This window comes from Porites lutea, chromosome 4 (genome assembly GCF_958299795.1).
Source record: "Porites lutea chromosome 4, jaPorLute2.1, whole genome shotgun sequence".
NCBI lineage: Eukaryota > Metazoa > Cnidaria > Anthozoa > Scleractinia > Poritidae > Porites > Porites lutea.
This window is the reverse complement of record NC_133204.1, coordinates 29,447,949-29,473,398: the sequence shown is the minus strand read 5'-3', so window position 1 is coordinate 29,473,398 and position 25,450 is coordinate 29,447,949. Positions and strand designations below refer to the sequence as shown.

Here is a 25,450-nt window from a genome sequence, read left to right as displayed (position 1 = left end):
ATGCCAGTCAACTATAAAGCAAAGTCAGGCTGGATTAACATTAGCTCAGCTTCTTAAATTCAATAACGTGAAGCAACCCCGTAAGACAGAAGAATGTACTCGGCTGGTCAAAAGTCAAGAGAGTCCATTACCAGTGTAAATTGGTGTGAGGCTTCATTTAAAAACACGCAAGGGTGATCCTATAGACAGATTACATTCACTTGGCATGTCAATTTCGTACGATGAAGTGCTAGGCTTGTCATCAGATATGGCAAATGCAGTTTGTGAACACTTCAAGGAGACGGATACGGTATGCCCTTCCAACCTGAAAACAAACGTTTCACTATAGCCGCAATTGATAATATCGAGCACAACACGTCGTCGACAACGGCAATAAGTTCATTTCATGGCACCAGCATTTCACTAATACAGCACCCTACTGTGAAAGGGGAAGGTGTGAAAAACGCACGATTTAAGCAAAGAAATTTGTCTACATAGGTGCACTGCCATCAAGCTACATTAAAATTCTCCCTTTGTCAAGTCAAAAACAAGGTGGTTTAAGAGTGCCAAGTATGCAGTATAATGTAAATGGTGATGATGAAGCACTATCTCTGGCCACAGTGAAGGAGACTGAAGGGCTCAACCATATGAGGCAGCATGTAGAAGACCACCAACAGATAGACAAAGAGGTTATGCAACCCACTGTTGCCAAGCCAGCTGGAAATGGAAAAGCCCATAGCAAAAACACAACAGCAATGGTATCATGGTCTGCTTTCCATGGAAAACGACAGAAACACGTCAACGCACGATGCCAGAGTTCGTTGCTGCCTATTTTTGCAGAAGCTGCTCATTCTTCAGCCATGATCAAGCATGCCATAACTGTTGTTATGAAAGCTGTTGAACACCACAACCCAGGGCAAGCTGCAGTTGTATCATTCGATCAACTCCTATATGCTTTAGCTAAGCAAATACAATGGAGATATCCAGACACGACGAGAGAAGATAAGCTGATAGTTATCCTTGGTGGACTTCACATAGAGTTAGCGGTTCTCGAAGCAATAGGATCGTGGCTGTTGGGAAGTGGTTGGACAGAGGCTGTTGCTCAAGCCGGGATAACCACGACTGAAAGGGCTGAGTCATTAGTAACGTCTGCACATTATTACGCGTACAAGATAAGTCCATCAAATTACGGCATCCTCGCTTTATATACTTCAGCTGAGAGCCTACAAGAATTACTGCGCACAATGCACAGAGAACGCTCCTCCATTCCCTCAATGGTGCAAAGATCAAGCCAGTAAGACCCCGCAGCTCCAATTCTGGAAGATGACCCTCACGTTCGAGTTACTTATTCTCATTCTCGAGCGCTCCTTTCGACAATTGGACTTCAGACAGTATACGGCTGCTTTGATGGCAATTACCCCTTGGATGTTCGCTCTAGATCGCACTAATTATTAGCGGTGGCTACCAGTACATATTAGGGACATGGTAGACCTACCAAATAAACACCCACACGTCTACAAGGAGTTCTAAAATTGTGGAAAATTTACAGTGCAGAAGACGACTAATACTTTTTCATCTATACCACCAGACCAGGCTCATGAACAGAGTAATGAGTTAATCAAGGGGAACAGCGGGATTATGGAATCACTGAGAATCCTGGTGCGCTTTTAAGATGGATGGTGGCCGGACCGGAGCTGGCAAAAATGGTAAAAGAGTTTGAGATTACAATAGAGGAGGACAACACCAACCAGACTTGCACACCACATCATGAGCAATCCAGGGCTTGCCAAGCATAAGTCATGTTCAATCTCTGGTTTCTATTATAGAAGAACTTGGCAACTCATTTGAAGAGGAAAGCACAGACCTGATCTCACTTGTATCGAAACACACAGCTGATCCAGCAATGAAAGCTTCTTTGAACAACATTGAGTCAATTGGAAAGGGGCAGTATGAACTCTTCGTAAAAGAAAGGCTTACGGAGAGATCTAAGCCAATCGATGACAGCATTTCAAGAAATAATCTTCCTTTGTGGAAACCAGGGTGTAAGAGTTCAACATCAAAAGAGAAAATGAAGCTAAAATCTGTAAGAACGGACTGCCAGCTGTTTCGGAAGCCATACATCGGATGTCAAAGTAGAGATGGTGATCTCGATGATTTCTTTACTCATGAAAATCATGGGTCTCCTCATTCATTATCGGACTGTGGGAGAATCAGGTCAGGTAGGAAATGTGACTTAATACAGTGCATGGATAAATTGGTGGGCACATGTGAGTCCCCTAACCCATCGGTTATCGTATTTGACGGTACGTTCTCCGTTCAGATGCTCAAGCCACAATTCTGTAGACTTTCATGGAATACAGCGAGAAGGTCTTGCTGCCGTACATCAAACAGGCAATTGAAAATGTACAGAGGCTGGAATTGGTGCGGGATGAATATATCCCTAACAGTTTGAAGGCAAGCACAAGGCAGAAGAGAGGTACTGGCGCCAGAAGGAGGGTTCTTCCATCTGCTGTGGTACCCCAAAACTGGCAAGAATTCTTACGTTTAGATAACAACAAGAAGGAGCTGTTCCTGTTCTTGTCAGAGCAGGTCGTGAAAATGGCGATCGAGGGCAGGCAAATCATAGTTACAAAGGAGAAGAGGTACTCTGCTCTCCATCTGCGACAAGAAGGAATAAATTGTCACCCTGTTCGCATGAAGAAGCAGACACAAGAATAATGGTTCATTTTGCTGATGCAGTACAAGATGGTCACCAGTCAGTCATGATCCGATCAACAGACACTGACGTGCTCGTGTTAGCTATTGCCGCCGTTGCAACTTTAGACCTAAAGGAATTGTGGGTCTCCTATGAAACCGGAAAAAAACCATAGGATCCTGCGGGCACATCTCTTCGGAAAGGCTCTTGGTCCAACTAAATCAAAGTGTCTCCCCATCTTCCATGCCCTGACAGGGTGCGACACAACATCCTTCTTCGCTGGGTATGGAAAAAGAACAGCCTGGGCAGTTTGGGAGAACTTTCCAAATGTTACTAGTACATTTCTGGAGCTGGCAGGGACCCCCTCTAGTATTTCTGAGGAGAATCTGTGCACCATAGAACGATTAATCATTCTGATTTACGACAGGACTAGCCACCTCAGCAAGGTGGGTGTTAATCTTTTCGGTTTCTTCTTGAGGACTTGTGATCGTGTAATGTTTGCATTTATTTATACTTACTATTTGGTATTTGTTTCAGGTCAATGATGCCCGAAAGTACTTATTCACAAAGAAAGGGAGAGGGTTGGAAGGACTCCCACCCACCCGGGATGCTCTGGAACAACATGTGAAGCGCGCCGTGTATCAAGGAGGATACGTGCAGGGGCAAGCAACGGCCCTTAAACCTGTTCTTCCTGAACCCACAAATTGGGGCTGGACCTTAGGAAGAGAAAAGCAGCTGCAAAGAGCTGCTCCATTGTGGTTGTAAGGAGAGTTGTAGCAAAAGATGCAAATGTGTAAAGGCAGACCTTCCATGTACCTCGCTTTGTATATATGATGGACAATGCCTTCGTGACTAATTTGTATTAATTTTAACATTCAAAGTATCTAACAGGGCTAAGTCATGAAGATATTGTTGTTTTGTGCCAATTCTGTGCTGAAGCTTAGTGCCTTCTCCCCTACAAAACAATGCTCCAAGGAGCACTAACCATTGTATATTTTTTCTTGATTTTACCAGCATGGCATTAAAACTTGAAAATGTTGGCCCAACGTTTCCATGTCTTATTTCATATCCTAGCAACCGGGGACAAGAAAATAAGGTCTATGATAACAAATTTTGGCCGTTATTGTTAAAATTCATTTCTAACAAAGACACATTTTAGGTTCTTATTTAGAAAGGAAATAGTGTGACAAAACCCCTTTAATTTTTCCCGTTGCCATGGCAACACATCATTAAGTGGCATGTGAAAAAAAAGACGTATGTAGAAAACAGATTTAACAATTTGCGGTTTCTATGGAAAGCAACGTATTTTCGGCTTGGCACTATATCCGAAAATGTTTGTATTGGTGACTTCTATCAGTATGCCAGATTTCACGCTTGTATCAAAAAGTGTACAATTCACCTGAAATTTGAAGCTAAGCCGCCTGAATATATATTATTTTGTTAATCATAACTATAAAAAAATTCTCAAATCTGATTGGCCATCAACTGTCCTGATTTCAACACTAAAGGACACTAGTACACGTCACGCCTTTGGACTGTACCCACCATCTTGCGAGCGCACTTGAATGAGTTTTTAGTTTTATAATAAACTCACTCTGTTTTAATTTGAGGAAAGTTTAAAAAATCATAAATTATGTCATAGTTATGATTAAGATGGATCATCATATGTTTCTGGGAAACTGCCCACCTACCCCTCCCCTAAGCCAACATTAACATGTACTTCTCAGTTACGGCAAAATGTTTTCTAAGGGGAGGGGTAGGTGGCTCAGAAACACATGATCCATGATTAATTGGTAACAGAATTTGTGTTGTCCAGTTTGGTCAGTAATCATGCTTGGTTTAAAAAAATCAGACTCCCACTACACGGTCGGCCAATTTTGTTAGTTACGTGTATGATTACAGACCGAGTGGACTCCACTCACTCCTACTACCACTATTTATCTCCTTACCACTTTTTTCTTTATTGTCTTTGTCACTTTTCTAACACTTGATTTAGTGGTAAGAGGTGGGCGCCCAGCTGATTTTCCAGCAGCTGATCTTGGTGATGGACAAATGCTAGAATGTAACGGAAACTTGGATGGTGTGGATGTTGTAGTTGCATCTTGCATCTATACAAGTAAAGGAAAAGAAAGTTATGCAAGTGATCAAACATTTGAACTACATGTAAAAAAGCTCTCTTGTGCACAAAACGCATGCTGCAGAGCACCGTGGATAATAAAATTTGGTTATCTATGCATCCAAGAAATTTGTGTCATGACAAAACTTTGTGCCCATACATGTATGAATGTCCGCCTGTTCAAGTTGGTGGGTGTGAATGTCACATCATTACTAGCTTGAAGTCCAAGGCATACTGTACAATCTGTGTTTAACTTGATATTTGGACATCCATGTAAGGTATCCTCTATCAAGTTATATCTCAGCATAACAAGAACACTGATTACAGAGAGCACTCACCTTTATTCGCTTTGATGTCTTCAGAGGTGTTGTTGTTCCACCCAAAGGTCTGGCATTAAACAAACAATAAATAATATTATATTTGTTGTTGGTAATTTCTTTAGTTAAAGTTATCAATACTGCAAAAACACAATTACCTTTTCTTGGGTGTGGTAGCTGGTTTGCTTCCATAGACCATTTCTTTCTCCATTATCTCCTGTTGCCTTTTGTGCTTTGGAAAGAAATTGAAACTGTTAACCAGAAACAACCTTTCTGTCACATTGAGGGATGCAGTTTTTTCAGGAACAAGATCCAATGAATGTACATATAATAAACGGCTAAAATCATTGGTGGCACTGGCTGTATTCACTCTGGTATGAGCTAAGAGGATACATGACTCACTTACATGGTACACTTACATCCTTAAGGGTGGTATCTGGTGACCAACTGACACTTTGTTCCATGGTCAGATAGTTCTACTTAATAGACAGATTGTTCTACAATCTAATCAGAACTTTTCACATGACTATAAGCCATGAGCAGAAACAAAGGTGTTACTCATGTGTATATAACTTGTTCTTTAAGGCAAGAAGCCAGAAAAAAAGCACGTTTCACATCAAGTTTTACACTGAAACTGTGGAACAATCTGAAGTCCTATAAAATGGAACGATCTGACCAAATGATTGTGATGCCAATCACTCTTGGCAAGAGTGAATGATGGCATATTGGCAGGGTGTTTACTGAATTGATTTTATGTGGAGGCATGCGTTCCAAGTCACACTGCTATTAAAGTCATGAACAATCCATATACATTTCAAATATATCACAATATGAACATTTTGTTGTTATTTAAATAACTTACAGTGAAAAGAAGAGAAGACAAGTACCATGTCCAGTGCAGGGTTTGAGCCAGGCCGCGCCATTGCGCCAATCCCGCACTGCAATCGGAATTGTCCCTTTAAAAAACGGCCAAGGGGACAATTTGTCCCCTTCAAAATTTAGGGAAAAAAACTCGAAAGGAAGCACATACGAAGAGATTTATTTCAGTACAGAAATTGCAAGCTGAAACAGAACGTGGAAAGTATATTTTATCGCACCTTTACAGTTCACTCCAAAGTTACTTTTCAGTCACGTTCTACTGCTATTTTTGTCGGAAATCTAAGACAGGGCTTCTCATTCTTCGCGCGGTCGCGGAGCCGCGACATTCGGTAGAAATCTTATCAAATACATGTCTGTACAACATATTTGAAACTTATTTCAGCTATTGGGGCTATTTACTTGCCGTAAACTTGCAAATTTATCTTGGAACGTGCAAACAGATTATTTTGCGAAAAACTGGGCACTAGCCATGATGTTAAAGGCTTTGCCATTGGTCCATTTCTGGAGCGTATTATTGTTGAAAGAGCAAATGATGACCTCTGTTAGAAAAACGTTAAAAAGGCTGGTCTGATCAGCGCAAAACCGATCGATTTCTAGCCAAATTTGCCTTGAAAATAACCACAAAATCGGCCGTTTTTTTACCGATTGCTTTTCGGTGAAGTTTGCCCTGAAAAACTCCCGCGAAATCAGCCGATTTTTCCGCGAATTTGTCCCTAAAAATCCCGCGAAATTTGACTTTTTCTTCCGAGACCTATCAGAAGCCCTGCTCAGAAGACAAAACCCTTTGCATCAGCAGAAGGGTGTACAAATTTCTGTCCCCCTAAAAATGAAAATGTCCCCCAAAATTTTAGGCAAGGGGACAAATTGTCCCCCGGTGATCAAATCCTAGCTCATACCCTGCCAGTGTAATATTTATACTAATTTTCCCCAAATTCTTGTGATAATAAAATAATTCCTTACTCTTTCTAATATCTCTTGCTCTTTCTGAGCATTAAATGCTGCCCACTGATTTGTGATTATGTCCATGTAATGACAGCCATTAATCAGGAATCTTCTCTCATTTTCTTCCTCCCATTTTCCTACGTCCATCTTCAGTTTCTGCTCAATCTATTTAAATAATAACTCATCATTAATAAAATAAATGGAAGAAATGACAACTTAAACTTAATTATTTAGAATAATTCATAATATAATGATTATTATTTGAAGATAAAGCATATTGCCATAAAGGAGGATTTGTCAGATGTGCTCATTTTCCACTAATAAATATTAACCCCTTCACACCTGAAACACAATTTGAAACCTTAGTGACACTCACAGCCTTGCTAATTTCAATAAATTTATTTTTCAAAATTTAGCTTTCAAGTTCTCCACTTTATAAGCAACATCACGGACTCTACATGAAGTGTTGCAGTGTGCAAAGCAAGTCATGTCCAATAGTTTGAGGCCAGAGGATTTTTGCTATTAGGCTATTGAATTCTTAACTTGCCTGATGGGCAATTGGAGTTTTATAGCAGAATTCAAAATGCAGAAGACCTATAATCAATAATTTATTCTGCTCATGAAAACATTTATTCAGGCTAGTTAAAATGACTTTAGCTGATCTTGGGCTAGAATAATGTATTCACCTTTGGCAATTCTCTATTTATTCCTTTTCGGATTTTTTCCTCTTTGAGAAGTGCTCCTCCACGGTTGGCAAGCCTGTTAGAATCATTCTTACGAGTCTGAAAGAGAAAGGGTGACAGTATCATCCCCCATGTTCAGTTACTATTGCCGTGGTATATGTATTTAGGACACCTGGTCATACTAGCTATAATAGCCAGTAATTTAATAGCCAGCAGGGTGCCCTTTTGCTCACTAGCAGCATCTACACAGTCAGAAAGCTACAATCGGCGATGAAATTAGTTTGTGATCGAGACACTTTGCACAAAATTAGGGCCTCTCTAACAACCTGCCGACTTAAAAAAAGTGTAAAGTGTTCCTCCCCCATCCCCTCCATGCAATGTTGTGCCACTGTTTGACACCCCAATTTTGATACTAGTGAAGGGGGATACCCCATTTGAGGAAAATGTCTCAACAATTTTGTCGCTGACTGTAGCTACATGTACCTTGGTTAAAAAGTCTTTGAACAGTAAAACATAAAACTGTAACGGCAAGTGATTAAAAAATATTATGCTCTCTCTTCAGTGACGGCTTTTCGAGTTCACTGCAAAGGAAAAACTTAAAACCTCCCACAGCTCCTAGGCAAGTTAATGCCACCCATGTATGTACAGACTGTTAATGTATCAATTACATGTACTAAGCAGAAAATACATGTAACGTTGCAATTTGAGCACATTGTGTGAAAGTATTAGTAATATCAAATTATGTACATGTAACATAGTCTTTTGTATACAGTGGAAGCTCTCATAAGCAGACACCCTCGGGACGTAAAAAAGGTGTCCATAACTGGGGCTGGCCGATTATGGGAATGTAAAAAATACAGAGTTTTAAACAGTGTTTTGTTAAGGTGGCCATAAGTAGAGCTTTCCGCTTACAAGAGTGTCCGTTAGGAGAACGCCTTCAGGTGTAATTTTAATTAAGTTACCTCAAATTCCTCCATTGTCTTGAACAAAGCTTCCCTCCTCTCCACAAGCTTAAAGATGTTTTTGTTTTCCTCGTAATAATTTTTCATGACTTCCACTTGATGTTCGTGGATTGACAGGAGCTCTTCTGTGTAATTTTCTAAGTATGCCATGAATATACAACAGATCAGAGCTAGAAGACTCATACTCAAATATAAATATGCAAGTACCATACGATTCATGTATAATAAATCAACTACACTGTACAACAACGGCCTATCATTAACAAGTAAGTTTTCTTTGATGCTTAACTTAAGTATAATATCATTACAGAGCTATTCTAGGGAGTAAAAAAAAGCCAACATTTCATTTCATGCCAAAGTAAATAAGGTAAATAAGTCATCAGGGCCACCGTGTATTTTGACATCCCTATCCATTGCAGATTGTCAGAACATTGCACTCACAAGAAAGAGAAAAATAAAATAATTGCACCACCATCATGTCATTTCCATAGTCTGTACTTGCTCTAATTGACCATAACCGACTTGACCAATCACAGCCCAAGAAATTGCTCTTTCTCTCCTATACTCGTCCCATACAAGTAGGAGAGAAGCCTGGGAATGAGGTTGGAGGAAACAGTGCAATTTTGTTTGCTGCACAATGTATTATGTCACACATACCATCAAAAGCTGGTGTAAACTCCTCTCGCTGAGCAGGTCCAAAGAAACATTTGTCCCACAGATCTGATAATTCCTTTCTAGAATAACAAGGTAAAGAAAGCCCATTGGTTTCTAGGTTATAAAATAATGTCCAGTCCTGCAGGAAGACACTTTGGCAGTTAGAGCTCATGTTTAAGCTCCTTTGGATATCGACTGGGGAGCCTTTTTACTGTGTGGTATTTTATACTGGTATACAAAGGCATATGATAAAAAATGGACTGGACTGGATTGATGTATAAAACATGGATTGATAACTGTTCATTATGTGTGCAGGAATGCAGATTTGAATTTTGATACTGGTTGCAGCAACGACTATAAACAGATTAATTTTTTTTAAATAATTGATTCATTAATCTAGGGGGATATGCTTGACTTGACTCAACTGTACATGTAATTGCCTAGCCAGTGTAACATATGAAATTCAAGGTCAATTTCCAATAAGTTTGCAAGGTTTTAACGGTAAAAATAAGAACTGGAATGAACTTCCAACACACATAGCTGACAGAAACAAACTCATCTGCAAAGTGAGACACAATGAAAACTGTGACTTGTATCTTGATTTTTGCTCCCATTTTGAAGCTGATGGTTCAAATTGCTCTCATTCTCTGTAGAAAATTTCTGCTGTTGAATAATAATTATTCATTGCGAAAAGCAGTTTTAATCATTAAAAAGGGCCGAAAAAACAAAAGGAGTTTCTGGCAAAAGAGAAACACTGTCAATCCATGTTTCATTAATCCAGTCCATGTGTTATCAATCCAGTCCAATCCATGTTTTATTATATGCCATTTTCTATGTACAGGAAATGCAGGGCTCGAAATAAAAAATTTTTGGCTAACTAACCGTCCAGGTTAGTGGGCATAAATTTTACTAACCAAATTATAAATTTCATTAGGCAAGAATCGGTACTTAAATAGTGCTAATAAATGCGGGAAATGTATGGACTTGTGTGAGCCTGTTGAGTCAAATGGTCAAGAACTCAGAAGACCTGATTTACTCCTTTGTAGATTTCAGAAAATAGGGTATTGATCTTGAAAACCACAGTCAAACTGTTGTCATTTGAGTGGGTTGTGGACTTGCTTTATAGTGTCTCGTGTTATCTAGGAGTTCATCTGGAATCTCGATGTTAAAGCCCACTTGCAGTTTTGGATTAAAGTTCATGCAGCTGAGTACACACCTCTGTTAAATACACTTGCATACCTGAGGCCATCAATGAATTTCTGCATGTGTTGCAGTTTCAAAGCTTGTAATCGTTCCACCTCGCTCTTTAGCTAAAAAGAAAAGAAGGATGTGAGGGTCTTTCACACTTATTTAATTTACAAATCAGTATCAAAAGCTAAAACCCTGTGTATACACTATTATTAACAATTTTACTGTCTACATGGTTATTACCTACCTTAGTAATTATAGAAGGTTTATATCCAACGTTTTTAGTCAGGAAAGCTTGTCTTTCTGCCTCATCCACCTCCAGTTTGATCCAAAGAGAACTGATTTTTTCTCTCAAGTCTGCTGCCTCAGAGATATTTCTTTTCTGTTGACTCTCCAACTTCCAAGAAAAAATACATTCAATTAGTATATTAATAATAAAATCCTGTTACAGTCAAACCTGTATTAAGTGGTCACCCTTAGGGAATGGCTTGCTGTCTGCTTAATACAGGTTTGACAAACCGAAGGGTAATTCAAAAAAATGAGGATGGCGAAAGAGCAAAATAAAAGTATCTATCCCAGGGCAAAATGACTTCAGACAAACAAACAAACAAAAACCAAGGATTAAAAGACCACTAAAGGATATGGAAAGTCCATCTGCTGAAGTTTGTATTACACCTTCTCAATTGAAAGTTATGGTTTAATGAAGATAAAGATATTAAAAGTTGTTTGGGATCTTAAGGAAAGGTGACTTCAACCATAGCTTAATAGTGGTCCACTTACAGGTTTGACTGTAGTAACAAAATAATCAGTTTATTATTCATTCAAAATATTTCTCTGTTTCTGATTGGCTAAAATCACACTCATAATTCATCATAACCAGCTACTTTTAACCCAATTTGGATGAATTTTGCCTTATTGAACCGATGAAGTCAAAAGTGCAGCAAAGTTGCAGATTATTGAACCGTTAACCGAGAAAACCTGGGGACAAGTTTAAGTTGTTTTCAAAGTAAGTAATGGTGAAGTGAGTAATAGGAGAACATTAATTTAACTCGTTTCATGGTGAACTATTCCCTAAAAACATCAGCCTTGGCAAGAACAGCAAGAAGACAACTTGATGGACAACATCAGCTATTTGGAGTATATTTGCAGACCTGAACAGCCCTTTATCTCCTAAACTTCCGATGAAGATGCACTATCGATATCAACTTAAACATCGACCGAGGTATATAAACGTGTTTTAGCTTGTAATTATTTTGAATGAATAATAAATCTTTGAACTTCAACCTTTGTAAGATATGAAGAATTTTGCAGATTTCAGAGGGTGTTATCCACCTAGGCCATATAACACCCTCCTTGATCTGCAGAATTCAACAATTGCTAAATGTTCTCACACTAGGTCTTCATTGTCAAAGGAAAGAGGTTCAACTGCTTACCTCTTGATTTAGGTCCCTCAGTGCCTCCATATTTTGAGAAGAAAGTTTAAATGTCGTTTCAGCATCTTCCTTAGCCATTTCTTTTCCTATCAATGTTGATGGCACTGTCTCTAACTCTTTCCACAATGTCTGGATGGAATGCCTTAGTTCCTTGAAAGTATTTAGTCTTTTGACCTGGGATAAAAAATGGCAAAAGCTCTCAAAAGCATTGCTTACAGGGTGCAAAGAAAGTAAGTTTTACAGCTTGCCATTTGGGAAGGCTGAATCTAGCATCTACTAGCCCAAGAGTCTTTTTAACTAGCCAGAAAAAATTTTGATGAGCAGGATTGATTACAGTTCTTCTGTAATTTGAATTCCCTAAAAAACTTTACTTGCCTGTTGAGCAATTCAAAAAGTTAAGAACAGAATTCACTTAAGTCTGATAGCAAAATCCACTAGCCCCAGACTATCAGACACGACTTTCTTAGCATGCTCTGTTTTGTTAGTCTACTAACAAGATGTACAATTACATCAATGTATGTTATGGTTTGACAGACATTTTCATGGTTTTTTCAACTTTGTACATGGACAAGTTCGGGAAAATCCGTCGACACCACTGAAAAAATTTGCCAAATTTGAAAGTGATATGATGATATGGTTGGCAATTTTACTAATAATTATTTTAAATTAAGACGCTCTTTCCAGTGGTGTTGACGGATTTTCCCTAACTGGACCATATAAAAGATGAATTAATTTTCATCCCTGGGTTTTAAAACAACTTCATTTTCCCTTAGTTAGTTTGTCTATGGGCATGGTTCATGTACATGGTGTACAGCTGTAATGTATGACATGTGTTTGAAGTAAAAGGAAATCAAATCTCAACAAAGGATAAAACTGAACCACAACATGAAAATGTTATCCATGTATTTATGACTGTACTACAGCTGTAGAACTAAGGTTATGCATGATCATTATAACTACATTTTCTAAACTTGTATGATGGCATGACACGTATTATATTGTAATCAATTAACTTACTGTTGTTACTTCCCTTTAATAGCAAGTGCCTGTTGCATTGGCGTATTTTCCTTTTTTGTTCTTGTATTTATTCTGCTCTGAATGAGGTCACCACCTTATCGTGGTGGGGCAGTTGGCGTGTCTCAGTGACCTTTAGAGCTATGTAGGCTGGAGTCTTGTACTCCTGGTAGGGCCACCCATGCTGAAAAGGTTGAAGGGTAGAGACCAGACAAAGAGTGACCCCCTGGTCCTCCAGGTTGGGGGTTGGGCGTAGGGCTAACAACCCTACACCATAATTTCACTAAGTGTTACAGAAACCAGAAGCATTGATAATGAGACAACACTGCCTAGGGCGTTACTGCTGGGGCTGCAATGACGCTCTTGGGTCAAAGCCAGTCGGAAGCCCAAAGGTCGATAAGCCCCATAGTAGCCCCCAAGCAAGAGCTGCTGGAACATGAGGACCATGGCGGAGACAACACAGGCAGGGCAAGTAGCTAAGGAGATGAAAGTGTATGGGATCGAAGTGCTAGGGATAAGTCAAAAGAAACCAGATGGAAAGAGACACGATCAGTAACACTGCAGAGTGGAGAAAAGGTGGTGTACGTAGGAAATGATGAGGTTATACGGGGAGGTGTAGCCATCATGATGAGTGCAAGGGCAAAGGGAGCCTTGATGGAATAGACGCCAATTAGCAAAAGGATCATTACAGCACAATTCTACTCAAAGTACAAAAAACTGACCGTGGTACAAGCATATGCACCAACAAAATTAATGATGCGATGAATGAGGAAAAGGATAAATTCTACAACCAGCTGCAGGACATTGTTTCAAGCTGTAACAGAAATGATATGTTTGTGGTAATGGGAGGTTTGAATGCTAAGGTAGGCAACAACAATACCAATAGAGAGGAAGTTATGGGGAAGTTTGGCGTTGGTGTTATGAATGACAATGGAGAGAGGTTATGTGACTTCTGTAGTGCAAATGGGTTCATCATAACTGGAACAATCTTCCCTCATAAAAACATCCATAAGCTGACCTGGAGGTCACCAGATGGGAGGACAGTACACCAGATTGACCATGTTCTAGTCAATGGAAACATGAGAACATCTATATTAGACATGAGAATAATGAGAGGAGCAGACATATACAGTGACCATTACCTTGTGAAAACAAGGATACATTTAAAGTTAGCAAGAGCTGAGGGGAGAAAGAACATAAGGGAAAGGTTTGATGAAAGTAAACTGCAAATTGAATAGATCAGAAGGAGGTACGTATGACACTGAGATGAGGAATAGGTTTGAAGCTTTAGGAGACATAGATGATCTGGAGGAAGAACATGATATGATTTTGGCAACATAAGGAGAGCAGCAAAGAAAGTCTTGGGGAGGTCAAAGAAACTTAGAAGGCCATGGACAGGAAGCAAAACATGTGAAAAGATAAAGGAAAGGAAAGAGGCAAAATTGAAATTGGAGGGTGCAAGATCGGAATGACTGAAACAGAGATGAAGGAAGGAGTATAATGTGAAGAACAACAAAGTGAAACGGAGTGCTAGGGAGGATAAGAGAAATTGGTTAGAACACAGGGCTGCAGCAGCAGAAAAGGCCGCTGAGAATGGTAGGAGCAAGAGGTTTACAGCATTACTAAGTCGATAACTGGAGAAAGGTGGAAACAAGAAATAGGTGTTAAGGACAAACAAGAGGTGCTTAGAACTGAAACAAAAGAAAGACTGTGGAGATCGGTGGAGCATTTAAGTGAAAAATTAAACAGAAATGACCCAACGAATCCTGTGGAAGAGGATGAGATAGCAGAATCAGAAGAGATTGAGGAAATAGATCTAGGAAGATGGTGATTACTAGAGGTCAAGGAAGCATTGAAGAGGACAAAGCCAGGGAAAGTGGCCAGAGTAGATCAGGTGTGTCTGGAATTATTGAGAGCTGACATGGAAGACACTGCAAGTAGGCTGACTAGTTGTTACACCAGGCTTTGGGAGACTGAGAGGTGGCCAAAAGTGTGGAAGAAGGGAGCTTGTTGTTAAGGTATTCAAGAAAGGTGATTTGCGCGAATGCAACAACTGGTGAGGAGTGACTTTAGTACCTGTCATTAGTAAGATATTCCGAGGATGCTGTTGGAGCGGATCAAGAAAGGCGTAGACAAGAAACTTCGAAAGGAGCAGGCTGGGTTTCGACCCAAGAGAATTACAACTGAACAGATCTTTTTACTTAGAAACATCGTAGAGCAGGCAAGTGAGTGTGCACACTTTGTAGACTCTGAAAAAGCCTTTGACTCTGTACACAGAGAAAGCCTTATGGAATATCAATGACATGAAAAGTTATGGGATATCAGACAAGATGGTGACAGTGATAGCAGTGATATACACAGGCTTTTGAGTGTGCAGCTGTGGACAGCAATGTGACATCTGACTGGTTTATGATCAAGTCAGGAGTAAAATGGGTGTGTGATGTCGGGATTCCTGTTCTTACTGTGCTTGGAATGGGTCATGAGAAAGGCAACAGCAGACAAGAGAAGAGGGATGAGGTGGAATTCCACAACAGTGCTAGAGGACCTTGATTTTGTAGATGACATTGCAGGAAAAACTGGGAGATTGGCAGAGGAAGCAGCCTGAGCAGGAGTCAAACTTAATGCGAGAAAGTGCACTTTCACTAAGGACTGAGAGTGCAAGTAGCAGGGAGAAGATTGTGGTGGATGGCGAAGAAGTGGATGACTTTGAAGAGTTTACATACCTGGTTACTATTGTAGACAAGGAGGGTGGAGGCAGCAAAGACATTACGCACCGTCTGTAGAAAGCTTGTGGAGCATTCCAGACACTAAGGAGGGTCTGGGCAGCTAGAGGAATACTGAAGGAAGGAGAACCAAGATACGTCTAGATTCAAGACTTTATAATTCAGCCAGTCCTACTATATCAGGCTTCCAGTACCAGTGCTTGAGATGGTTACTGCAGATTAGATGGCAGCAGAGAATGACAAACAAGAGAGTGGTTGAGTTGACTGAGATCAATGAAATTAGCTGTGAAGTGCGACAAAGAAGGTGGAACTGGCTATAGGTCAAATACTAAGGAGAGAGGGTGAGAGCAACTGCTTTACAGTAATAGGATGGACTCCTGAAGGTTGGAGGGCAAGAGGAAGACCAAAAGCCACTTGGAGAAGGACAGTCGAGAAAGAGCAAAACAAAGCTGGGTGGAAGAGCTGGAAAGTAGCCAAAGTGGTTGCACAAGACAGAAAGTGTTGGTCAAACAGCGTGAAGGCCTTATTGAACCTACATGTGCTGGTGAGATGAGACTTGATGATGATCAGTGCCACATCCCCGTCCCTTCTACCACTTGTGATATCTTCAGTTTTAATGGTTGAGGACAACTTTGTCTGCTAATGTGTGCAGAGTGAAGAGATCTTTCAAACCATACCAGAATGAGCACAATTCACTCAAGGACACCGGAGAAAAAGGCAAAAAACCATGTAACATTGACCCAAAAATTGCCAAGAAAATCCTGTTCTACTACCCACCTACCTCTCAATTCATCTAATCCTAAGATCCTAAAAGCTTTCCTAAAAACTTTTCCCTCCAAAATGAAGCCTACTAAATGTCCAACAAAAGAAAAAAAAATGAGGCAAAAAAGAAGGGAGGAGAGAAAACAAAAAGTAAAAGTTGAGACTGCTGTGTCATTTTTAAACCTAAAAACTCGAAAGTTTGCTTTCTGCGCATGCCCAAACTTCGCAAGCTAATATTTTGCATCTGGATCAGAAGGTTGCAAAGGGTATGACATGTGAATGGCTTTGTGGTAACAAAGTTTTAGCTCTTAATAGCAGGACAGTGACAAGAAAATTGTCAACTAGCTCCAAAACGCGTTTTTCAGCAAAATCTCCTGTGGCAAATGGGTTAAGGGGCCTTTGGGCATGTTTAATAAACCCATTAATAATTAAAGGGATTTTTTATACATGCACAAAGGCCCCTTAACTAATGCTGCAGTTATACAGCTTGTAGTGGCACCATTCTCTCAAAATTGGACAGTCAAATCCATTAAAAAAAAAAAAAAAAACAGGCTCTCAGGGATTTGAACCATGTACACTGTAAGAAAATAACACAACAATCAGTATTAAGAAGAGCTTACCTGTTCCTTTTGTAAGTACTGCACATTTGCTTCCAGCTCTTTTAGTTGTTCCTCAGTTGGTACATTAACCTCTCCCAGGTTATGAGCAGGAAGAAATAATTGCTCGCAAAACTTTGATTCCTTTTCTCTCAAGCTCTTTAATGTTTTGATGCGTTCATGTTTTTCCTGCATTGTAATTCACATCACGGACTAAATTCATTTAGAAGGCAGATATCCTCTTTACTTAAGTTTTGTAGGAAGAATTTGTAATTCTAAAGAGCTTTTAAAAACTCATTAAAATGTGTAAGTTGCACTGGTGTGCAGACTGATTATTTATTTTAGCCTGTGTGCCTCACTCTTTCTATGTATTTGCAATAGGAGATTTCCACAACCAGGTTAAATTGCCATTAAGATAATTTAAACTTTGCACTAAAAAAGAACTAGAAAGAAAGAAAAAACATCGGGCTACATGTATAAAAGTTAACTCTATCCTGTAGATTTTTACAGTTGAAAAGAAGTTATTGAATATAATAACTCCTGTAATGCTGAGAGTCATAATGTTTTGTGACAAATGAGGGCTTTCACCTTTTTCCTTTTCATCTAGTTGCTAATAGTCCGGGAGCAAATGTCATAATATAAGGTCCCGTGGGATTTTTTCCCTGAAAGCAAGCCACTAGTCTAGAAATGTTCATTGGGACATAGTAGTCATGAAAAGTTTTGGTGGCAGCTTCGCAACCTGCTTAGACGGGAATTATCAGGGTTTGAAATTTTCACTTATGGACACCAACATGGAAACAAGGCTGGAGTCGAAAATCCCTTAACTCCCGTAAACAAGTGGTTTTGCTTACCAAATTTCCCTGCAATATACAACTCGCTGCTCTTAGTAAATTTTTTGACATATTTTTGTTCAATTAGTGGCCACATGACCTTGTAGCATGAAAATGAGGCTGAAATATAATATACACTTAATGTCAGATCCCGAGGGAAACAGTTAGTTTTGTTTTCCCAAGAGTCCTGAATATGTTTCCCGAGACGAAGTCTTGAGGCTTCATGTTTGTGTTGTTGTGAATGTTGTATGTTGTTGTGTTCATTCACGAAAAAGAAAACGGCAGTGTTTTTCCCGCCTTCCGTCACGCCACTTTCCACCATGCTCTGATCACATGCTGTAATGTATCCCGAGCAGGGTACATTGCTTGATGTATCACGATCGGGATACATTTGATTTTAGTCAAGGCCACGTGACCAAGAATCAGCCAATGGCTGCCGCTGTTTAGTTGAGTGAAAGTCTAGGAATATAACAAAACTCTTTATACCTTGCATTAAAAGTGTAACATTAAATACTATTTATAACATTTGATGTTGTTAGTTGTTCTAAGTGGATTTAAAAGAAAATACTGAAGAAGAACACTGTGATTCAGTGAAATCCCATGGAAATGAAGCCATCAAGACAAGAAATAATTTCAAAACCTGCGCTTTGGTGCACCCCCTTAGTGGTACATCCTGCGCATAAATGGAACACTTTATTGACAGTTCTTATGCAGCTCAGAATATCTCTATCATAGTCGATGGCCCTGAAAGGAAGACTGTTATATCTCTTGATGTGGGACTGTATCTTCCGCGAAAAAACTCCAGATGGCTCAAAATGACTTAAACCACCTCATTCTCCAACCCGGTGAGTTGCACATTATCATGGCCATGCTAAGGACAATTAATCAGTGCATGCACATTAGTGGGATCGATATGTGTTGGATTGAGTCAGAACTGTACGGCCCGTTCACTGTTAAGCAGATTCTCGATGGTAATCACATTAAAAGAGGTGAAAAAGCACACATGATCACCTTACAGGCATGGTTTGCCTTGTACCTATAGATGACTTTCCTAAAACTTTGCCAGAACTGCACCAGTGTCTTGAGAATTTATCAAGAGAAGTTATTGAAGCATTCAGAGAGGGCAAGAAAGAGAAAATAGAGAGAGCCCACCAGTTCTTTGTCGGCAGCACCAGTTCCTTGAAAGTCACTGTAAAGATGTTAAAGTTCGACACTGCTTAACAGAAGTCTTTGGTTTGCAGTGATGTGACACTATATGTGCATGATAATCATTAATGTAAATGTTTGCCTTTATCAGATCAGTTCGAAGTTGTAGTTAATTAACTGCATGGAAATTGCATCTGATCACACTGGAACAGTTCACAAAGTACTTCTTAGCCCACGGCAGGCTCAGTAAATATATTATTCTCATATGATTCCACTATATCTTGCTGAGATGGCTTCCCTGGAAGCATCAGATCCCTAAATTCACCAAGAGTTCATGAATGGAAATTGGGTTATCAACAAAGTATAGTAGAGTTTCTTTCTGTGCAGTTGGAGCAGACAATGCCTTGGAGCACCTAAACCATTCCATGAAGGTGTCTGGAGGACTGGTTGGCATTACACAGAATGAAAGTGCCCGAGCAAAGTTTTTCCTGAGTGCTCCAGAGGCAAAATCCATGGCTGCCGTGTCTGCACACTCTGCAACAACATCATAACCTTTTCACTGCTATTGTAGCAAGAGAGGATAAAGGTGTACAGCAGTTAATAGCAGCAATTAAGAGCTTTACAAATCCTTTTTCGGTAAGCATTACGATCCAGCTTCTAACATTGACCTGTATAATCTAATAACCAAAGTGGCCATGTCCGAGGAGATCAAGAATGACTTGTGTAAACATGGTGAAACAGGTAGAAAACTGTTCAACATTTTTGTAGAGGAAAGGCTGAAAACAGGAAAGGTTAACTACTGGTCGACTATGAGGAAAGTGAAGCTCAAGGCTTGGAAAAGTAGTTGTAAGGTTATTAAGATGAAAACTGCTGTTAAGGTGGTAGAGCTGAACGAGGATTTTGCCTGACTCATGATGATTTGCAAGAGCCAACCAGAAGTAGGCATCAAGGAAGCACTATATAATCGGCCTGTACGAATTCTCAGTTGTCCCAAGGTCTCTTTTTGCTCCTGACGGTACCATGCTGCATTGCCCATGCAAGAGCGCTCTTAAGCACATACTGGAGAAGCTCACGGGTGAGTCCAGCAGTGAGGTGACATGTCAAACCAGTACCCCGAATGCAGAAGTGCAAGTCAAGGTCGCCATACATGTGTAGTTGATGGGATGGCTGAAATCCAGTCATTAGACAAGCCGGAGTGGATCAAGACTTGCAAACACCTGGCAGAGCATTTTCACAACCATCTCTTTAGCAAGCATGATGAAACCCAGGAAACTCGTTTAATCTTTGACAGATACAATGTCCCAGCATCACTGAAATCTGCCACACGAACCAGACGGCAAGGATCGGAAGACCCTGTTTATTACTGCATTAGCAATTCCACTCATATTACAAAAGTACCGTTGAAGAAACTGCTCTTACACACAAAGACGAAGGCAGAACTGACTGCTTTGCTGGCAAAGAAAGCAAAGGAGTTTGGTCAGGCCTTGAGAAGACAGCCAGTTGTAGCATGGGGAAAAGAGTGTGAAGCAACCCACAAAGACATGGGACATATTCAGAGTGACCACGAAGAGGCTGATACAAAGATAATACTTCACGCCCTCAATGCCACTGCTGACAGTGCTACGGACTTAACCATTCATTCACCAGACACTGATGACCTTGTGCTGGCTATCAGATGGAGTTCAGAGATGTGCTTAAATACATCACTTGTCACTGGAAGGGGTGCAACTCATCAATCAATAAAGTTACAGTTAATTGCAGAAGCCCTTGGTTCTGAGAGGACGGCTACACTACCTGCATTTCATACCATCATTTTAGGAGCCGATAATGCTGGTAGCCTCTCAGGGAAGGGAAAGGTACATGTATCTTGTTAGAAAGCCAAGCATTTCTAGAAGCCGACGATTCCATCCTGAACGCTGACTGGCCAAACTCGGTCGAGAGGAGCAACCTATAGTACTGACATAAAAGTTGTTATTGAAAGATTTGTCTGCCAAATATACCTACCAAGGACTGATATAACAACTGTTAAAGAGCTAAGACAGTTCCTGTTTAGGAAGAAGCAAGCAGATTCTGACAGATTACCACCAACCAATTGATGCCAATGTTGAAGAGCTGGGCTACCGTGCACAGCGCTGTGTAGCTGTTCTGACAACAGTGAATGCGAGAACCAGCATGACGACGACCAGTATCAGTATGATGAGGATGAAAGTGATGAGGATGAGTGTAGTGATGAGTGAGGGTCTGGGTAATGATTTGAAGTACATGTATGTTTCTTTCTCGGGTATTTTAAAGAAGACAATAGATTTTCACAAGAGTCTTCCTCAGGAGAGTGAATTCCTTAACAAACGTAGACATTACTGGTGAATAAAATTTGGCCTGTTTTTCATGAGTGCTTCTTGCTTTCTTTTAATTTTCAATATTGCAGTAACAACAGATTTGGTCTAGCTTATTTGTAAAATTTAGGTGTCTTTTCTTGTAGTCTCATTTTCATGTTCAGAGGTCATGTGACAGGCATTATTCACAAATACTGTCATAAACAAATTATGTTACTTGAATTTCACATTGTGGCCAAGTTTGCTAATCAACATTACACTTTTAATATGAGAGGTGCATGTATATTGAGTTTTGTATTTTAGCCTCATTTTCATGCTAATTGAACAAAAATATGTCAAAAATTTACTAACAGCAGCGAGTTGTATGTTGGAGGGAAATTTGGTAAGCAAAATGGCTTGTTTATTGGAGTTACAAGGGATTTTTGACTCCAGTCTCATTTCCATGTTGGCGTCCATAGATGAAAATTTTTAACCCCGATAATTCCTGTCTGAGCAGGTTGCAAAGTTGCCACCAAAACTTTTCACGACTACTATGTGCCAATGAACATTCCTAGACCCGTGGCTTGCTTTCAGCACAAACTTCCCACGGGAGTACACTTCCTCCCAGAATATAAGCAGTGTTCTCCCTAAATTTTAGCTGAGCTGGTAAGGGACCATTCCTTGCTGGTTAGGCACAAAGTATGTGTCAGAGGAGCACTCTCCGGGGGGAGGGGAGGAAGGGGGGTAGTAGAGTGAGGGACATGGACCCACCTCGTTGGGAAATTTAAGAGCTAAGTTCTCTGAAACGTCATTCCCTTATTTTAAGACCTATTTTATGCAAATCAAATGCAATCTTTAGACAACAGTTTAAAAAAATTTGATTCCAATAATTTTACCAGTGTCTCAAATGTCCTCTGTGTAGCCCATAAGAAGAAAAGTTGTGTATACTTTATTACTTTTCTATTATATTCATTCATTTCCTTGTGAGAATTCATTGGATCGGATCACAACTTGTGTATTTTTCAAAACAACAAATTTAATTTTAGTAAACTTTCAAGCGGTTGCAGGTGGTAAGAAGTGTCAACTCAGGCGGTAAAATTTACCAGTTACTGCCTGATAAGGAGAACACTGCCTAAGCATCATTATTGAACAGCCCATGCATTTTGGGTCACTTGGTCCAAGCCAGTTTGTGACGCTGTTCATCTCGGACAAGTCATTTTCAAATGCATTGAACGAGAAGGCTTGGAAGAGACTGTCCACCAGGACTAGGCAACTTTTACATCATGACTACTGGGTTGAGTTGAAATTTGTGAGCACAATAGTCAGCAACTAAAAAGCATTAATAATTTATAGAGTAAATATTATTATAAAAACTGAATCATTGGATAATGCAATTCTAGGGCTCTGATTGGCTTAGCCATCATGGTATATGTGTCATTATACCATGCTCTCCAAATATGGTAACTGTACACGTCTGCTCAAAATTAAAAACAAGATGAAAATCCCTTATTTTTACAAGTCAAGAAGAATTCTTGATATTTTGTGGGTGTTTTTAATAAAACAATAATTATTCCACTTCCACTTGTTGGATAAAGATTATAGCCAAGTCAGCGCTATGCCCTTTGTTTGCTACCATCTCATATCCAATGTGCACCAGTGGAATAATTTTTAAATATTTATTTAATGAAAAGGAGTATTGAAAGTCAACTATTACAACATACCAGTTTGAGGCTGTCCACCTTTGTTCGAAGTTCATTTTCTAGCATAAGAATACTCATTGGTTTCTCTGGCTATCAAGACAAAATTAAATGCTGCAACATTAATCCCGGTTGAAATGTTGATAATCAATCTACAGGTTGATATCAATTTGCTTTGTTTTCTAGGGCTAGGACACAAAGGAAATTGTGAATCAACCTAGGTTAAACCAAAATTATAAACAAAAACCTGAAATCAAATTTTACCGGTAACATAAGCTTACATTGTACATGTATGCATCCTTAGAACAATACTTTTTTTTCCTGTGTTGAGGTATACAATATTGTATAGAAGCCTTTTCTCCATGACCAGCATGTAAATAAGTAAAAAAAATCTTACATACCTTGAAAACTGGAAGCCCCAATTCTCCACTCAACATTTCTAGCTCCTTTGTACAAGTTTCCACATTTGCTTGAAGCGTGCTTTTTAACTCTTCTTCCTCGTTCACCATTTCTTGGAGTAAATTTCGAAGATGATACAACACAGTTTTAGTCCTTTCTTCCTTTTGATCTTCTTGCAAACCAATTTCGCTCCAGATATTCTGTAGTGTCTCCATTGCGTTCTGCAGACATGGTATCACTTCCGATTTGATCATTTGGACGCTCTCTTCAACGTTTGATGTGGAAAGATTTCTATTGTTGCTCCTGTTAGAGCTGAAATAAGAGGAGGTTAGCTTGTAATCAGCTGTCTTTAATATTCTTCACTGGTGCAAAGTGAATGATTTAGCTTACGTGTACGTGTGTAAGGTACAAATTGAACTTTGTCAATTTCCAAAGTAAAAGTAAAAAAATAATTATCAAGTCAGCCACGAAAACCAATTAAAAAAGAACCAGCTTTATCGACATGGATAGAAACAAGTAAAACAGCGTTTAAAAACTTCGATCAAATTGTGCAGCCTGTGAATACAGCCGACAAATTTTGTAACAAATTTGATGGAGGTAGGTAGGTATTCGATTGAATTTAAGCTTATTCATCTTAAAGCTTTAGAAGCTAGTTTAAATTGTACTGCAACAAAACAAACAGGTTTGATTACCGCCCTTGCTTGAGAAAAACATCCCAAAAACAGAATGGGAAGGAATCGAAAACAAATCACATTGGATTTCATCCGTAAAATCCGACCGGCCGTGGATGCAGTTCTTGCAGTCGTCGAGTCCGCCATCATGACGAAACGACGAGCTGTTGCAAACTCCCGAAAGTTGTGTGTGATTTGCATTCAGGCAAAGTATGGAGGTTTTAAAAATGATATGAAGGAATTCTCTTACCTGTCAACTTCCATTTTTACTTGATAAGTCACTAAAATTTTCTATATTTCTTGTGAGGAAACACGTTACAAAAAAACCTGCATTCTTATGCATTTGAAAACACCCGCAAACGGTCGCATGTATCACGTGGTGTTCTTAGGTTGTTTTCATTGGCTGCTTTCTTGTCTGAAGCAAAACTAATTGCGTGTACATTACCATGAAGTGTCCTATGACATAAAGCAGAAATAAAAAGAAAAGTTAAAATTTCTAAAAACATAAATGGGAAATATGAAAAGAAATTAATCACCCTAGAGCTATTCATTGGGAAAAATTATACATGTAATTTGAGGGTAAAATTCAGTTGCCATCATAGAGCGAGAGAAAGACGAGAAGTAGCTTAAAAATGCCACTCGTGAGTCATCGAGGTTTTTAATTCTGCAAATTAAGTTTATGGCTCAGTCAATTCCAAGCCTGCCATCCACCCTCCCTCCCCCGGGCATTTGTCATTTTGATTTGGAAAGGCTGCAAATGCCCCACGTTAGGCCCGGGCGTTTCATACAAAAACTCCAAGGTGGGGCTTTAAAATAGGGTGCAAATGCCCCCACCCGGCACCCTGAGACAACACCAAAATTGTTTTTTCCAGTAAATACTCTCTCCTCGGCAGAGGCTCCCGATGGGTGTCCCAATAATAGGGAGTTTTAGCAATGACGACGGTGACGGCAACGAGAACGTCAAAAAAAAAAAATTAAATAAAAGCAACAAGTTTATTGAGCAAAACAATAAGCAAAACAATAAGTTTGAACGCTTTTTTGTACATTTCTTAGCCGTTTTTTTTAGTGCACAACTACGACGTGAAAATGCCTAATTTCACGTTTTATGGACGACGTAAACAAGCGTCGAACGGACTAAATTTTCTTTCTGTTTCTTAACTTGAGTGCGGTCCCCAAAAAATCAACCCCCGGGGAAATTTTCCTACATTAGTTATTTTCAGCCAATGGGAAAATTGCACGACGACGAACTTTTACTACAACTACCAGAATCCTTCAGTTTGTTGTTTTCTTGTGGAAATTAGGACTATTGTTTTTTAAACCTCAGCGGGATTAACAGTCAAATGTCGTCATCGTGCAATTGTCCCACTGGAATAAACGCGACAAAGTTGGAAAAAACGCCAATTCCTTTTAAAAGTGACGTTTTTGCTGCCGTCGCCGTCGTGAATGCTAAAA

At 39.6% G+C, this 25,450-nt stretch overlaps 1 protein-coding gene across 1 annotated transcript in view; it reads right to left on the bottom strand.

The window, feature by feature from the left end:
- Positions 1 to 24,349, bottom strand: part of LOC140933235 (protein regulator of cytokinesis 1-like) — a 30,000-nt gene extending 5,651 nt beyond the window's left edge. The window contains exons 1-14 of the mRNA XM_073382755.1: positions 24,249 to 24,349; positions 23,330 to 23,639; positions 22,953 to 23,021; positions 16,968 to 17,132; positions 11,849 to 12,022; positions 10,663 to 10,812; positions 10,467 to 10,537; positions 9,231 to 9,307; positions 8,574 to 8,710; positions 7,615 to 7,710; positions 6,947 to 7,093; positions 5,266 to 5,339; positions 5,129 to 5,177; positions 4,624 to 4,782 (exon numbers count right to left, since the gene is read on the bottom strand). Coding sequence (XP_073238856.1) covers positions 4,624 to 4,782; positions 5,129 to 5,177; positions 5,266 to 5,339; positions 6,947 to 7,093; positions 7,615 to 7,710; positions 8,574 to 8,710; positions 9,231 to 9,307; positions 10,467 to 10,537; positions 10,663 to 10,812; positions 11,849 to 12,022; positions 16,968 to 17,132; positions 22,953 to 23,021; positions 23,330 to 23,639; positions 24,249 to 24,262 — 1,692 coding nt within the window. The 5' untranslated portion in view covers positions 24,263 to 24,349. The remainder of the gene's footprint in view (positions 1 to 4,623; positions 4,783 to 5,128; positions 5,178 to 5,265; positions 5,340 to 6,946; positions 7,094 to 7,614; positions 7,711 to 8,573; positions 8,711 to 9,230; positions 9,308 to 10,466; positions 10,538 to 10,662; positions 10,813 to 11,848; positions 12,023 to 16,967; positions 17,133 to 22,952; positions 23,022 to 23,329; positions 23,640 to 24,248) is intronic.
- Between the last annotated feature and the right edge of the window lie 1,101 nt (positions 24,350 to 25,450).